General features: G+C 43.5%; 1 protein-coding gene across 2 annotated transcripts in view; it reads left to right on the top strand.

The window, feature by feature from the left end:
* Window positions 1-17,944, top strand: part of LOC111159143 (SH3 and cysteine rich domain) — a 151,816-nt gene that overhangs the window by 81,166 nt on the left and 52,706 nt on the right. The window contains exons 3-5 of one of the 2 annotated variants that reach the window (XM_022521572.1): window positions 11,745-11,845; window positions 13,401-13,482; window positions 14,591-14,706. In XM_022521572.1, coding sequence (XP_022377280.1) covers window positions 11,745-11,845; window positions 13,401-13,482; window positions 14,591-14,706 — 299 coding nt within the window. The remainder of the gene's footprint in view (window positions 1-11,744; window positions 11,846-13,400; window positions 13,483-14,590; window positions 14,707-17,944) is intronic. The other variant, XM_022521575.1, reaches the window with a different exon arrangement.

Genomic DNA, 17,944 nt, shown 5'->3' on the forward strand with positions numbered 1-17,944 from the left:
GATTAAAGCAGAAAGGACGGTCAGGAGGCTGTCATAGCAGCACAGGTCAGAGGTCAGAGAACAGTGGGAAGAACTGAGAAGGGTCCGGACTCTTGATATATTTTGAAGGAAATGCCTAGCAGGATTTTCTGCATGTAGGCTGCATGAGGAAATTAGCATACAGGGATTTTTCCAACAAGGTTTCTGGCCTGAGTAACTGGAAAAATGGAGTTGCCATCAAGCAAAATGGGAAAACTGCAGGTCGAATAGGTTCTGGGGTAGGTGCTGAAGGGAAAAGATCGCTAATTCAGTTTGAGACATGTTGAAGTTTGAAATGTTTATCTGGCAGCCAAGTAGAAAAATATCAAGAAGTCAGGTGTGTAAGTAGATTTGGAATTTGAGGGCCTTTTCTAGGTAGAAGATAAAAATATTGGAGTTGTAAGCATGTAAATAGTATGTGAAGGGATAGTGTGGGATGATATGACCAAGGGAGTAGGTACAGACAGAAAAGAGAAGAGGACCAAGGACTTGGCCTGGGTAAATCTTAAAAATCTTAAAAAGTTGGGTAAAAGGGGAAGAACCAACAAGAGACCAGGAAAAAGTGCCTAGTGTGGTAGAGATAAGCCAAGAAGATACACCATCTTATAACCCAAGAAAGAAAATGTTAGAGAATGATCAACCTTATCAAATCCTGCTATCGGTAGATCAGTTATGGGATGAAATTCAACTACTGGATTTAACTAGATGTTGGTGTCTCTTAACACAGAGAGCAGTTTACTGGTGAGAGAGAGTTTCTAATGTTTCCTCATTAAGTGTCAGACAGACTCATTTCAGATGTGCATCCTTTATTATATTATAGAATATCATATCCTTCTATCCCACCTTCACTAAGAGCTTAAATCAGAATGAGAAATCTATTTCTATGAGTATTTAGATTAATGGCTATTTCTAATAATAAACTGGACTGCATGTAATGGAATATTCAGCCATAAAAAGGAATGAGATACTGATACATGTGGGTAAACCTCAGAACCAAACTATGTGGAAGAACCCAAATACAAAGGTCACAGATTGATGAGCTATTTATATGAAATAGCAAGAATAGGCAAATCCATAAAGACACAAAGCAGTTTGATGGTTTCTAGAAGCTGGGGGAGGGAAGAGTGGGACATAATTGCTTAATGGATATGGGATTTCCTTTTGGGGTGATGAAAATGTTTCAGAATTAGATAGAGGTGGTGGTCACACAGTATTACAAATGTACAAAATGCCACCGAATTCTTCACTCCACGGTGGTCAATTTTATGTTACATGAATTATACCTCAATTTAAAAAAATGCTGGGAAAAAGAAAAAGCTGTGTATGCCCACTGGCCAAATTTGGCCCAAGGCCTATCTCGAGCCAGGAATAGAAATGGTTTTTATTTTTTAATTGTTAAAAGAAAACCTAGAGAAGAATATTTCATAACACATGAAAATTATATGAATTTAAGTTTCAGTGTGTCTAGATAGAGTTTTATGGAGACATAGCCATGCTCATTTGATTACTTATTATTTGTGTCTACTTCATGCTACAACAGTGGAATAAATGCAATAGAAACTGTAAGGCTTGCAAAGTCTAAAATATGTGTTATATGCAAACAGTGAATCATGCAACACTACATCAAAAACTAATGATGTACTGTATGGTGACTAACATAACACAATTTTTTAAAAATGTACTCTCTTAAAAAAAAAATGTACTCTCTTGCCCTTTACAGAGACACTTTTCAGGCTCCTAGTCTAATTCCTCAGGAAGAAAAAACAAAAACAAAAACCAAAAACAACAACAACAAAACTCCTTTATGACCAAGTTTTTCATGGTGGACAAGTTTTCTTCCAGAGAAATGCTCCATTTTGCTACTAGAATCTCCAGATTCTTGAAATATAAAGTGTTTTTCAAAGAAGGAATTGGGAGTTATCTGCCTTCCTCCTGGTAATTATGCCTTCACTTGATTAGCTTGTAAGCTACAATTTTAAAAGACTACCCTAGATGACAGGAAAGCATTTCTAATGCTGTGGTGGATGTCGTAAAAATGTCATTGGTGGCATGCTCAGCATGGGCGAGATTCTTAGCAGAGAGTAAGGCCAGAAGAGTAATTCTGTCCCCTCTCCATCCTGAAAGGCTAAACTCCAGAGAAGGCTAAGCAGCATGGTCCTCCCGGGCACTCACCTGCTTTTTTCTCCCCTACAAAGTGGCAGATAAGTCAAGGGAGGACCACACCCATGTCAATGGAACTGACATTCTCAGTTCTGACAGCTTTTCTCCACAATCCCTGCCAGGGCTTCCCAAATCCTAGTCAAATCTGAAATGTGAAGCTTAACATCTCAGTGGCCCATCTTTCTAGAGTGTGAATGAAAGTGTCTACCCGGTATTCGTTTTGTTTTGCTTTGCTTGGGGGACGTTTGTTTGTTGGTTTGTTTTAATATTCTCTCCTCAATCTCAGACCTCTCCCACTGTAGCCCTTTTATACAGATCCTCCAGGATATATGTGGCCCTTTAATGCAGAGATGCTCCAGATGAAGGCCCACTTTTGCACTGCAGACCTTCTCCCAGAAAGCCGAGGGATCAATGTCATGCAACTGACAGTCCACCTGGGATTTAACCATTAGTTCTAATTCTCTCCCGTTGGCCACGGCTGCTAAAACTTCCATCAGCTTGGTCTTCATCAGGTGTTAGAAGTCCTTAAATGGTTAGCTTATTGAGTTAATACATTAAAAAAAATCATTATATATTATTGTATTTAAATGTTTATTAGTTAAATAAATCAGTAACATAGTTAATAAATAAGTATGAATCTTATTTATAAAATAAATAAATGAATGAATAAAGAATTCATTCACTGGAATGAATTCTTCTATAAATAATACATTTCTTTAGTATTTGATGCCATAATCATGTTTCAAGGGTATTTGAGGTAAACCTTTACAGAGCAAGGGTCACTTGGTTAATTTCTAAACTGAGTGTGGAGATTTGGGTGTAGTACACACAGGACAGGAGAATGTAGTTGGTGCTCTAGCAGAGTCATGCCTCATCAAATCCTAAGTTTGGAATATCTAGCTCAGCCTTAAGGAATCTGGAAATCATGACCTCAAGGAAAACCGTCATTTAGAGCTGCAGGTAATGCACATTTACCCCTGTGACCATCTACTTTTGCATGTTGAGTTGTGCTTCTTAAAAAGAAGGCCGCTTGGTTTTTCCACTTGGTGCTCGCGACACCTTTTCTCAGATGGAGAGACTGAGGTCCGAGGACAGGTGCCCGTCCAAGGTCTCAGACCTAAGGACTAAGATCTAAGTTTTTTGATACCTTAAGTCCAGCTTCTTCTTCTTCACCATAGTACATTTATTACGTGTGCATATATATACACATACATCCAGATAAAACATAAAAATAGAAGACAATTTATGCATGGAAGTCATAATAAGTTGTAGAACAACTGTCCTGTTTTGGTATTTTTGTCATCTTACGTTTCCATTTCTCCACCTTGCCTCCACTCCTCCTTTTAAAAAGAATCAACCAGGATGAGAACATTTATGACATCAGTGTCATTTTCGAAACAGAAACAAGTCCCCAGATAAGTGCATAGGAAAACTAGAAACAGCAGGGTACTCTTATATTGGCTAACGCATTTGCGGCCTTGATTCCTAATGTGTTATTGATCGCATGAGTCATCGCCAGCTTAGTGGGCTTCGCAATGTCTGCAATGGGAAATACTCCATATTTCCCACACGTTCCTTCTGTGTGAACTCAAGAGCCTGCCCTGAGCTGCAAAACAGTGGAGCCTATAATCCCTTCTACATATCTGTTACATGGACCTGCATCTCCGCAGTGGCCAACTCATGCAAAAAATTCCTGTTCACCTCCATCCGCTATGAGAGCCTACCTGTTACTTATCGCAAATGTGATCGGAAGAGGATGTTGGGACAGGAACCATTGCTGACCCAGAATCTCCTCAGGGAAAACTTTGGTATCTAGAAACTCTTTGACCCTTCTCCTCCAACCTTCCAACCCTATCTTCAATGGCTGTGGTAACATACTTGTATTTTTATTCTACGATTATCATAAACAGAGGTGGGAGGACCATGAATGCCTTTGGAATTTTTCCCTTTCAGTTCAATAGGAAAAATGCAGACCAGGCCAGGGTAGAGATCTGCTGATGTGTGGATATCTGGCAGGAGGCAGTGGGGACGAGGGGAGAGAGCCAAGCTTCCAAATTGTACAGACCTGGACCCTCGTCCCATCTCTGTCCTCACTTGCTATGTATCCCTGAGCTTCAGTTCACTCTCTGTAACAACGAGAGAACAGAGGCACCTGGGTGGCTCAGTGGGTTGAAGCCTCTGCCTTCGGCTCAGGTCATGATCCCAGCGTCCTGGGATCGAGCCCTGCATCAGGCTCTCTGCTCGGCTGGGAGACTGCTTCCCTTCCTCTCTCTCTCTCTGCCTGCCTCTCTGCCTACTTGTGATCTCTGTCAAATAAATAAAGAAAATCTCTTTAAAAAAAAATGACAACGAGAGAACAAAAATCCCTACCTCACAGTACTGTGTGGATAAAAACAGGGGAAAAATTACAGTATTGAGTTCACAGCTAGTGAATCACATATTCAACCCAACTCAACTTTAGTCCATTCTTTGCCATCGAAATTATTGATTACCCCCGCCTTCTTCAATTAAAATGATGCCTTGCATATAACAGGTAACAAGTATTAATAAAATGAAGAAACATCCAGGAAACTGCCCAAGAGTGCACAAGAGCATGATAATTTTTAGTTCCTTCCTGCTGCCTTTCCTTCCAGAAGGATCAGGGTGAGAATTCATTTATGATTTCTAGTACAATGTTCTTCGATCTCAAATATATGTGTGCAAGTGTGTGTGGGTGTGCACACACAAGTGTGTGTACGCAAGTGTGTGTGTGTATTGACCGCTGAACTCCTTCTGTCTTAATTATGCTGATTTTTTCCTCCATTCATTTGTTTTTCTCTCAAGTCACCCTCTGTCCATAGGAGATGAGAAAGGATCATGCCCAGTGACTCTGTTTGGCTTAGCTGGTTTCACATGGCCTCACAGTCTTTTTTTTTTTAATATTTATTTTTTATTTTTACTTTTTATAAACATATAATATATTTTTATCCCCAGGGGTACAGGTCTGTGAATCGCCAGGGCTACACACTTCACAGTACTCATCCCAGCACACACCCTCCCCAATGTCCATAACCCCACCCTCCTCTCCCAACCCCCCTCCCCTCAGCAACCCTCAGTTTGTTTTGTGAGACTATGAGTCACCTATGGTTTGACTCCCTCCCAATCCCATTTTGTTTCATTTATTCTTCTCCTACCCCCTTAACCCCCCATGTTGCATCTCCACTTCCTCATATCAGGGAGATCATATGATGCTTGTCTTTCTCCGATTGACTTACTTCGCTAAGCATGATACCCTCTACTTCCATCCATGTCTTCGCAAATGGCAAGATTTCATTTCTTTTGATGGCTGCATAGTATTCCATTGTGTATATATACCACATCTTCTTTATGCATTCATCTGTTGATGGACATCTAGGTTCTTTCCATAGTTTGGCTATTGTAGACATTGCTGCTATAAACATTCGGGTGCACGTGCCCCTTTGGATCACTACGTTTGTATCTTTAGGGTAAATACCTAGTAGTGCAATCTCTGGGTCATAGGGTAGTTCTATTTTCAACATTTTGAGGAACCTCCATGCTGTTTTCCAGAGTGGTTGCACCAACTTGCATTCCCACCAACAGTGTAGGAGGGTTCCCCTTTCTCCACATCTGGCCTCACAGTCTTAAAGATCATCTCCATACCATGACTTGACATCAAAAAGAAGTAGCATGTGAAAGTCACAGAAACACTTCCCATGTCCTGCATGTATTACTTTTAATTCCACTATGGAGCACTGACTCTTCCAAATAATCCTATTATTATTTAGATTCCGAAGCCAGAGTTTTTAAGAATGAAGCCACCGAAGATACAGAATGTAAGCATTCCCGTACTAGAAATCAACATTCCACATGAGGTCATTCAGGCCATCATTTATACAGGGTGCCCTCAGATGTCTCTTCATTGCACCAGTACAGGGAACCATGGCTGAAGTTAAGCCTATGCACTCCTATAATCAGGCAGGTTTAGGTATGGAGGGACTGGCCTTTCTGAGTTATAGGTATGAGATGAAAGCAATGATGGAAATCTGAAGCTTCTCTCTCAGGACAGCAGAGCACTCACAGACACTGTTGTAGGTCACCTGAGAGGTGTCATGGGAGCTCATGCCAGAAGGAGGATTCAGAGGCCCATGTAAGCTGTTAGCTGCAAGGTGTCCACAAGGAAAATGACATAAGTCAAGGGACACAGCTAATCAGATTCCAGTGCGATAGTTTTCAACATCTGCAGACCAATAGCAGAGACAGAGACAGTGGTTCCCAGAATCAGCTTTCAGTTCAGTTCCTAGGTCAGGCAGGCAGTATCTGGCCTGGATCATATGGCCACGCAGGACCTGGGGAGTTCTGCATCCTGGCAAACCAGGATTAGTCACATTGGAACGTGGATATGAAAAGTTAGACCCAGCCAGGTGGGGGCTTATACAGTGCAGATCTGCAGGTAATTTAGAACCCAGTAGTCACATAAGCCTCCAGGATTTGGGGCCACAAGGATAAATCTGTCTCTTTGCATAGAATGAGGGGGGTGGGTCCCCAGCATTGGACCCTCATTCTCCATGTTATTTTCCTGGTTAAGGGGTCTTGATTGTAAACCCCTGGTTTATCCTGTTTTATTTTTAAGAGATATAATATGAAATGTGACTAAGAGTTAAGCAATGCTTAAATGGCCAAATGTTATCAGAATGATTCTTGCCAACTCTTTTATAGGTATATATATATAATTAATCTTATTAAAAAAGAAAAAGTAGCCTGTCATCCAGTGTTGTTGATTAACCATTCGCATTGAGAAAACCCTTTTTATATTTCTCCCAATATCTATATAGAGACTTCTTTATTCACAAGAGCTTCAACACTTTGTTCCTCTAGGGACAGCTTACTTATCCATAATGGTAGACCCAACCATGCTGATAAAAGAGCCCAATGCCAGGAAGTTAGTCATTGTTGTCCTGGCTTGCACTGATCCATTCCAAACTCCATCTGAGTATCATAACTAACATTCTTAACAATTTTCCACTGTAACTCATAGAACTATCTTAGTTTATCCCAGAAGTTCAAGCCCCAGGGAATAACTGATTGTTACATGATGAGCCGGCTCCCTATTTTCCCTGTATCTCCATATAACACAAACCACATCAATCCAAGGGGCTGATAGGGCCCAGCTTCCAGCAGCTTCATTTTCATTTGCTTTTTGCCACAGTAGGACACGAGAGTACTTTAAATACAGTACAGATGGTACTGAAAATACTTCATTGGAAACTTTCTCATCCTACAACTAGGACACTTCTGAAAGGTAGCTACTTTCATCCTCTGCGATTGTTTCTTTGGCATTTATTTCAATATGTCTAAATGCTGTGCTTACTCTTTGTTGATTAATGAAATATTTATTGACTTCTGGCTGCCACCCTCCAGCACCCCCTGTTTGTTCTCTGCCTCACTCTCACTTTCCAATAAGAGTTACATACAGCACAATCTTTGCTCTCCCTTTGTTCTCATCTTCCCAAGTAGTTATGTCACAATTTTGTGTGAACTTAATAGTCTGTGTATACGCTATTGTGTCTATTGCTAGCTTCTGATTCAAATATTGTATTAGGATTACATATCTATTCTTACACAGCTTTTATATTTCCTCAAGGAGAAATCACCTTTTTAATTCTCTTGACTTTTTATGCATCTATAATTTTTTTCAAATGTTTCTATCAGGTGCCATATCTATTACAGCATCCAAACCTGAAAGGCATCAATACACTTCTAAGTTCCATTTTTCCCCCAAGGATATGGTCTTACTTCAGGTAAATTATCATTTACCTTCCCTCTGTGTCAGTTCCTTTGTTGTGCACTGGATCCAACAATTTCCTCTTCCTTGATTTATTCCCTGATCTCTCTGAGGCACATTTTTCATTAGTGTTCTGAGAAATGGTGTATGGAAAGCAAAAATTTGGAGTCCCTGAATATGTGTCTGTTCTGCCTACATAATTGTTACTAATTTGCCTGGGTATAAAATTCTAGGTTGGAAAGTCTTTTCTCTCAGAATTTTGAAATTCCACAATTTTCAACGGTCCCTGATCCCCCCATTTCCAAATTGCTATAGGCAACTCTGTCTCCCCTTCTTCTATGAAATTCCTTGCCCTTCCTCCAGTTGCTTTCTATCTTCTGAATACATGTTGAACTCTCTTCTAGGCTTGCCACTCTTCCTGGTAACCTTGTTATTTGGGGGCTATGTCACTTTTTATTATTTGACTGACATTTTAGTGGGATTTGGTATGAATAAATGGGACTCTCTTGTGGCCAGTCCACCATGTTTACTCAGAGTCTAGTGACATCTTTATGTTTCCAAGTATTTAAATCCATGCAATCCCTTTTGCATATATTTTGACACTATTACTGTTAGCAACCCTGGGAGGACTTAGAGGCATTGCCATTTGATGAGGAGACAGCTGAGGCTCTGGAAATGTTAGTAACTTTCATAAGTTTAAGGGGCCAGCATGAGACAGATTCTAATTTAAAACCATGTTTTTCCCACTCTTACTGAGGCATAAGGGTCACATTCAGTGATGCCTTTGTGATGGAGGTCACTAGTAATGGACCAGACCGTAGCTTTCCCATATCCTGCTACAGTAAACTAACACCATTGAGTGATGTGAATTATCCTTTTGAACTATTCTCTGAACCACAGAATACAGGCTTTCCTCTTCAGTCACAATCGTGCTATTCCACTGTAGAAATTGGAACACCTAAAACCAAATTATTGCTGGTGATCTGACTCATTCAAATAGTGGAGTGTATTAGAACAGACAAGGAAAACTGAAATTACGGTGTCCAGGTCTGAAGGAAAATATACCTTAATACATAATAGTGCTATTTCAGAGTCCAGCACACAATGAAATAACTCTTCTTTGAAGCTTTTACTTACATTCTCTCATAGGGCACAAATAGCATTCTCTAATTTGAAAACAAAAAAATGAGTGATTGTTTTCAAAGTCCAGTGTTTAAAAGGCATTGCAATACCCACTCTCAAAAAAAGGAAAAGAACCTTTCCAATTAGTATTTATGAACAAGCACACATACCCAGTAATTTATGGTTTGTTTATGTCACTTTGCCTTTCTGTGGTTGTAAGAGCAGACACACTTTATGTTAAATGATACCTTCTGGAGGGCAGTTTTCAGGTAATACCTCCTGAAGGGTTTGTGGATCTTTGTCCAGATAAGAGTTTGCCCGTGGCTTTTCCCAGCTGAATATCTGGTTCTTGTACTCTCCTTTTTTTTTTAATTATCTAATTATCCCCTTTCATATCTTCATGTACCTTACTCCCAATAAAGGAGGAAGTTTTAGGGTCAAGCAGAGGAAAAGTGATACTAGGCAGGACCCCGACCTGGTACCTCAGCCTTCTCATCTGTGGAATAAAATCATGCCTACAGTTGATCTTCAAGTCCTCTCTCAGCTCTGGAATGCTGCTTCTATACAATCAATGAATCAACTCCACTTAATTATCTCAGTCAGTCACTCCTGTTTGAGTACATGTGTGATGGTGAGAGAATTTGTTGGTTAATGTATTTAGCACATATTATTGGTCATCATGCTCAGAGCTGGGTACACAGTGACAGATGAACAAACATAGCCCTTACCCTCATTGAGTTCACAGTCCAGGAGGGAAGGCATACAAAAACAAACTCTTGAATGAGTAATTGTGATAAATGCTGTGAAAAACAACAGAAAGCTGCAAGAAAGATTAATTTTAAAGAAAAAAAAGATAATTTGGACAGGAAAGGAGAAATGTGGCCAAGAAAGCTTCATGGGAGGAATGACAAGAGACCCAAAGGATGAGGACCAACCAGCCAGGTGAGGAGTGATGTAGACAACATTCCGAACATTTAGGGCTACATGTGTGAAAGACCCTGAGGAATTAAAGAGCTCATGCCTTCAGGGAACTCGCAGAAGGCCAGGTGGCTAGAGCATAGCAAACAAGGGGGTTGGCCTAAGATAGGAGCAAGTATGGGCTCCCACCAAATCATACAAAGCCTCCCCACCATGCTGAGCATTTTGTATAATGCCAGAAAGGCAGGGAGAACCTACTGAAAGCTGTTTACACAAGAGAGGGAAGTGATTCAAGGCATGTTTAAATGATTGCTCTGGTTCCTGCGCATGCATTGGAGGAAGACAAACACAGATAAACTAGTTCAGTTAGGAATTAGTCTGGACAAGGGCCAATGGTGGTTTGGATGGCGGAGAGGAGGGTGGTTTTTACATATGATCCTCATTTTGCTTCTGTAATCAGCTGTGTTTGTAGCAGGGGCTATCTGTGGCCTCATGTCTCCGAGTATATGTATGAATTAATGCCTATGAGATGTTGGGAGTCCCATTGCCTGTGCAGCGGTGTTCTTGGTCAGCATTCTTCATGTGGGTATAGCCACAGCTGTGTGTCCCGCAGACTCCAGGGGATATAAGCCAAGCTTTTAAAATAATCTCCTTGAAGCTTCTCTAAGTGGGACTGAGTAGAGACAGTCCCACCCTTGTCGCTGTGTGGGAGGAGCAGGATGAAAGGAGTAGGACCTCAGTAGTTCCATAAGGAAACCCAATCCTGTATCCCCTTTCCTCACTTTTCTAATGTGCTTCATGTGCTTGGTCATCTAAGAGCTATAAACTCCCATTTTGGCAGCCCATGTTTGGGGATGTGTGAGGAACCTACCAGCTCACTCGCTCTGTCTTGCACGTCTTGTCTTGGGCCAAATGGAGACAAAACGTCCCACCTTGACATCCTCACCTAACCTCCCTCTAACTGCTCTGCATATCATGAATGCAGGTGGCCAGCACTCCCCACATCTTTGAGGCCGTCTGTGCCCTCCCTTGTGTCTGCCCCCCCAACACTGCTGCCTTGAGCCTCACTTCTGCAGCGAGGGCCCCAAGGGACCTCTCTCCTCTGTCTCCTTTCTTCCCACCCTGTCACAGCACCCTGTCCTGGGAGGCTGGATGACTCCCTGAAGCAGTGCTCTCATGGCCTGCTTCTCACTGACCCTGCTCCTCTTCCACCAGCCAGGAGCTGGTGTTGGAACTCCGTCCCCACTTTAAGTACCATCAGCCTATCTCTCACACAGACTGTGCCATTCCCCCTTTATTGGCCATTTTCCTGAGCGTCTGTCCAACAGCTCAGACTCTGTGACAGAAACTTGGGTAAAAATGGGCAAAACTGCAGCACTTGCACTCCTTGGCAAGACTTACAGAGGAGCGGAAATGGGTGACCTCTGTGAGGAGCAAGAAAGTGGCATTTGCCAGCTTGAAATGAGTGAAAGGTGACATGGAGGAGACTGAGATTTTCTGGAGTCATGAAAAGGAAATGAGTAGAAGGAAACCAGAGCTGGTACCTGAAGTAGTACCAGATGTGGGAGAAGGTCAAAGAATCTACCATAAGAGCTTGTCCATTTCAAAAGCATCATGCAACTTCAGTGTGTGAGAAAAGAAGAATTACCCGGGTCTGGGGATTAACCCCTCTTTCAGGGACTTCTTGCTAGCCACCAGGTGAAGGCAGGCTGTCTCCTAACCAAAGCTCGCGCATGTCTGACAGGAGCAAACGCTAAGCATGGGCTGCGCTGCAAGGCCTGTAAGATGAGTCTCCACCACAAGTGCATGGATGGCCTAGCACCCCAGCGGTGCATGGGCAAGCTGGTAAGGGCCGGTGCCAGGAGTGAGCCCAGACCCCCCTGCCTATCCAAGCTCCTCCACCCTCATAGCCAGGCACTAGAGAAGCAGCCCCCAAGTCCCTGGCCTACCAGCCAGGCTTCCTTGTTGGCCTAATGACCAAGCAGAAGAGCAGCTTTATCATCCTGAGAGACAAATGTTCCCCATGTGAAAAAGACTCTGTGTCCTTAACAAGGTGACTGACTTGTCCCGGGTTGGAACTTCTCCAGCGTTAGCACTGCAAGGCCCACATCCTGGGACTGTCCATGTTTTGAAGTTGAAAGTGAGGCATCCCTGGAACCCTCTCTGCCCAGAAAAATGAGGGTGACACCTCAGTGTCAAATTAGCTCAGCGGATGTCAAGAGAGGGAGAGAGATTAACCACCACCCTAAAAATGGAGTGAGTAATAAAAATCGATGTATGACTTTAAGAGATCATGGCGGCCAAGCCAAGGAAGATCAGATGGCTGTGGCCCATTCTAGGCTGGTCTTAGCATCTTGGGAGCATGGGCTTCAGTACTGGGGCAACATGTGGAAAAAAAGGAACCCAAAGCATTTTTGAGGGTATCGATACTAGGATGGCCAAAGAACTGTCAAGGGGACCAAGAATGCCTGGTCTAGAGACACTTGGACTGTAACAGCTGCCTTCAAAAAAATTTAAGACCTGTCATACAGAAGAGGAATTATCTCCTGCCCTATGGCTGCAGGGAAAAGGCCTAGGATCAGTAGATACCAAGTCTTAACAAAGAGATAAGGTCACCAAAGACCTGCCTCCTTGGTTAGTGAGAGCTCCTCCCACCCACACCTCAGAAATGGCAGTGTTCATAAAAAAGAGGATACCACCTGCCAGGAACAAGGGCAAGGATTTGGGAATTCCAGTAGGGGCTGGGCCACAAACTTCCCTTCCAGTGCTGGGATATAGTAAGTCAGGGTTCTTAGAGAGTTCATCTCCTTTCTCTGATTGACAGTGTCATCTTCTCTAAAACCCCTGCCTCACTTGTTCCCCCTCCTTCTCTTCCAATGGTGATTCCCACAAACCAAGGCAAAGACTATGAATGAGAGATTAGAAAAACATGATAGAGTCTAGAACACAAGACAAATGACTCTGGGGGTGCCACATATACAACGTCCTTTGGGCCTCCCTCTGAGGTCTGCCTCCCCTGGCCCAGGTTTTTTATGATTTTAATAAACCTTAATCGTGAACTGCTATAAAATAATGCATGCCAGTCCATTTGTATTGTGGGAGATAATGGGGAACCTAGACACAAGGGAGGCTGCTAAGGTTTGCCGAAGGAGGAGAGGCAGGAAAAGGAAGGGCAGGGTTGGGGCTTGCTTTCTGGGTGGAGTGTAGCTTGCTTATTGCCACCTGTACCTCCCGCCCTATCCCCCCACCAGGGATCAATTCAAGGACAAGTCAGCATCTTCAAGGGTGACAGAGGGGTGCCCCCTGGAAAAATCAGCTGGTATGATTTTCAGAGGTCTTGTGTGGTTTTCTCCATCACCTCTGTGACATTAAGCCTTTCTCTTTCTCATTCTTTCTCCAGCCAAAGGGGTTTCGGCGTTACTACAGCTCCCCCTTGCTCATTCATGAACAGTTTGGATGCATTAAAGAAGTTATGCCCATCGGTGAGTTGGGACGCTGATGAGTTGAGTTGGTTTTGGGCAGCAGTGTCAGCCTTAATAGCTGTTACTCTCCTTTCTTGGGACTGCAGACCCAAAGGGCTATGTTTGTGCATCTGTCTGGTGGCTGATTGTGTTATGATTGTTTGCTTTGCTGGAGAGGAGATCTAAGGAGGAGCAAATTCTCTCCCCGATGAAGTTTGAAAAACACCCAAGTCTCAAAGGCTGCTGATATGCTATTCCACCCATCAGCAGCATGGCAGAGTGGGAAGAACTTAGAGCCTAGCATCCCACACACCTGGCTCGGAGCCCAGCTTCCCTGCTGACCCACTAACTGTGTGTCTAGACAAGTTATTCAGACTGTCAGACCCTACAAGTGAAGAACAGCAAAAGCTGCTTTTCCTAATTGTTGCAAACAAACAAACAAACAAAAAAACATAAATTATAGACCAATGCTTGGAAGGAACTCTGAATATCAGTTTTTCTTTAATGAGGACCAAAAAATGTCTTATATTTATAGATATTTCTGGCTTCAGTTTATTCTGTAACAATATCTTTCAGTTTATTTCTATTTTTTTCCCTCTGTGAGAATCTCTACATCTTTTTGCCTTTGGAGGGGAGCAAGTTTTAAACTTAGAAAGCTTTTAAACAGAAATTCACAAGGCCTGGTAATGTCAAATTCCTTCAAAAACACTTGCCTCCTACAACAAACTTAAAGTCTTGCTCAAGGCTTTGAACCTTGGCGAGTAGAACCTCACACTAGGGGAAATAAAGCTGGTGTCTGGGAAGAAGCTTGATATTGGAGTCCTGAGGCTGGATAACAAAAGAGGAAAACCAATAAATCAGGAAGCATCTGGGAGCAGAGAGTTCTGGGTATAAGTGGTGGGTGCACCAGAAGGACCTGGTCAATGGGCATATATTGTGGGGGACCCATCTGCCCAGTGAGCTTGACCACACACAGCTCCTTTTTTCCCAGGGTTTACTAGTGAGCCTGTGGCACAGAACCTTCTTGTTAAGTGCTGTTGACCCAGAAGGTATGATAAATGCTTGGCTGCCCTCCTGATGGTGAGTGGAGGAAACCCGTCACTCAGACAACCTTTCTCTTCCGTTGCAGCCTGTGGCAATAAGGTGGACCCTGTCTATGAGACCCTCCGCTTTGGCACCTCCCTGGCCCAGAGGACGAAGAAGGGCAGCTCCGGCAGTGGCTCTGAATCACCACACAGAACCTCTGTAATTATCCTCTTCCTTCCTCAGTCCACCCGCAGTGCTCTGGGGAAGGCAGACCCCAGGCACGGCAGCGCAAGGGGTTCCCCATAAATGTATCATGATGACAGGTCTTTGAGAGTCAGGCAGCCTCTGAAGGGAAATCCCAGGTGCCTTGGGCCACTAAAGGTTAACTTCCTGTTTGTGGCTAACACCCAGGGATCATTGTACTTTTGTCCTCAAAGACCATGTTCTTGGTTTCATGCACCTCGATTCTCCATGTACTTCCCCTCCCTCCCCTCCCACCAATACCAGATGGCATGGCAGTCAACAAAGAGAAAGGTTCACCCAAACAATGGCAGAAGCAGGGAAGTCCCGGCTGTGGCCATTTCTCCTTCCGGCTACATCCCAGTTCAAGAATACAGCTCTTTCTCACATTTTCTTTCTTTTCTCTCAGAGACAAGGTACTCTTCTTGCTTTCATACAAAAGCTGCCCTCCCCAGAGGCGCTGGACTGGTGACTTAACAGGGTCTGTTTCCAAGGGACACTCACCCTCCCAGACACCTCTCCCACATGTTTTTTGGTCTAAAATGACTACCCATGGCTCTCCGTGACATGCTGTCATCATTCTGTTTCTGGTGGTCCCAACCAGAATTTCTGTAAATGCCCCAGGATGCCACACAACTCTGCTGTTCATGCTGAAGGCCACCATCTGTCCTACAGAGACAAGGACCTTCCAGCCAATGTTGCCAACTAGGATGGCTCGCACCCAGTTACTGGTTCCATTGTTGCTGCCCATGTTAAAATGGGATTTCAGGGCAAGGCACAGATGAGCCACCAGGTGGTCTGCCCAGCTGGGTCCTGTCAACATCAAGTGATTAGGGTGGATCATGGGAGAAGGAGGGGTGCATACCCATCAGAGGGGTTTTCTCGCTGAGTGAAAGCAGCTCCTTCAATGGGTGCAGGTCAGTCCACAAGATAACTGAGATTATAGGCTGTAGGCAGGTGTGTAGGTCAGGTGGGTGAGTAGGTAGATTTGAAGGTCTTCTGATTGATGCCCCATTATTATCCTAGATGCCACCTTTTTTAAAGATTTTATTTATTTATTTGAGAGAGAGAGATAGCATGAGCAGGGGGTAGGGAGAGGCAGACTCCCTGTTGAGCAGGGAGCCCAGCATGGGCCTCTTGTTCCCAGGACTCTGAAATCATGACCTGAGCTGAAGGCAGATGCTTAACTGACTGAGCCACCCAGATGCCCCCAGAGGCCACTTTACACTCACCAAAAGCCCTGTTCTTCATGCATCCCACCAACTTCTAAGAAGGAAGAACCAAAACTTGTACACTTATTCCTTGCTGACCCTAAAAGTGATGTCAGTTTTACTCTCTTTTACTCAGTTAGCAAACATGAATTAAATGCCTACAGTCCACCAGCATAGAGGACACAGACGAAGGGGAGGACATGACTTCTTACCCTCCAAATTCACCACTTATTTCAGAAGACCAAAACAATAGAGCGCAAAGCAGATGGTGACAGCATTGTCTGGCACTTTTTAAGGAACACACTTTTATATGTCTTGTACTATTTTTATTATGAATCGGAACATAGCATACATGTTATGAGTATTATAATAGCTATGTTATAGGAGCGCTGCAGGATTTCAGAGTAAAGCGGGAAACAGTTTCAGTAGACGTTGCCCTCAAAGCAGTACAGGTATAAGCTGGGACATTTTAAGGTACCTGATCCTGGTGATCTCCCTAGGGAGGCTATACATCAAATTAGCAGTCCCAATGATAATATTGGTTCTTGTGATGTGGGTTGGATGACAGTAAGAGTATAAGTAATTTTCTAGCACAGAGCCTGGCACTCAATAAATGAAATTTGCTGATGTTTTATTTCAATTAAGCATTTAGCCCTTGGCTGGGCTTTCTTTGAATCTGAGTTATGACAAAGTGAAACAAGGGTGTGATCCATTAGAAAGGTAAATACATTCTCTGAGAAGGACATTTCCCTGGCCATTCCTTACTGGGGCCCATTCTTGGGCTCTGTAAGAGGCTGGACCTGCTCCAGGGTTCCACCCTGCTGTCCTCCTCAGCCAGTCTCCCCTCATGTGTCCTCCAGTCACTCCTTAAGTCAGGGATGTTCCCAGATCTCTACTTTGGTTTGGCCTTCATGTGCTACTGGTTCTTCTCGATCATCTCATTCACAGTCCTCTGGTCCAGCCACCATGCCCAAGATGATGACTCCTTAAATACTTCTAGTCCTAACCTCCAGATGGGTCCTACAGATATTTCTAAATCAGCAGGTCCATGCTCTAATGGTGCTCCACTGATGATTGGGTCCTCTGAGAACTCAGAAATGTAGGGGCACCTGGATGGCTCAGTCGTTAGGCATCTGCCTCTGGCTCAGGTAATGATCTCAGGGTCCTGGGATCAACCCCTGCCTCAGGCTCCCTGCTCGGTGGGAAGCCTGCTTCTTTCTCTCCCACTCCCGCTGCTTGTGTTCCTTCTCTTGTTGTGTCTCTCTATGTCAAATAAATAAGTAAAATCTTAAAAAACAAACAAACAAACTCAGAAATGTGCATCAAAAGTGCCCTTTGTCTCTGTCCACAGTGCTGGATGTTTGAATCTCATCATCTCTCACCCAGACTATTTCAAAGGAATAGCTGTGTTCCCCTCTTCCTCTTGAGTCTACTATTATCAATACCTCCAGATTTATCATCATTTAAAGAAAGACCTTTGCAGTTTTCCAAATCAAAAGACTGTATTGACTTCCTTATGCCCAAAAGACGACATGTGAACTGTAGCATGGCGTGGGAGGCCTGTCACTGCCCTGAAGACCCACCTTCCCTTGAACACGCCAAGCTCTTGGCATCTTTGTACCTTAGGACACGCTGTTCCCCCAGCTGATGTTCTTTAAGACCAGCTTGGTTTTTACACAAACCAGGAAGAGTTCTCAGACTCCCCCAAGCACAATCGTTGTTCCTCTCATAGGCCTTCAAAAAATCCTTTTCTTACAGGGTAGAGACAATTGCAACATAATTTTCTGTTTTTACCTCTCTTTCCTGTACCAGATACTGAGTGGCTATACAGTGGGGCCCTGTTCCCTGTTCATCTCATTATACCAGGGCCTGGCACCTCATGCTCAAGAAGTGCTCAAAGAGTGAGAAAAGTGTCAGGGATTCTTAAAGACTGACCTCAGAACCCTCAAAATTGACCTGACCTTTCGATGTTCCTGCCCCCCAGGTACATGCACACTTTGTAGCTC

This window comes from Enhydra lutris, unplaced genomic scaffold, assembly GCF_002288905.1.
Source record: "Enhydra lutris kenyoni isolate GAN:26980312 unplaced genomic scaffold, ASM228890v2 scaffoldscaffold66, whole genome shotgun sequence".
NCBI classification, from domain to species: domain Eukaryota; kingdom Metazoa; phylum Chordata; class Mammalia; order Carnivora; family Mustelidae; genus Enhydra; species Enhydra lutris.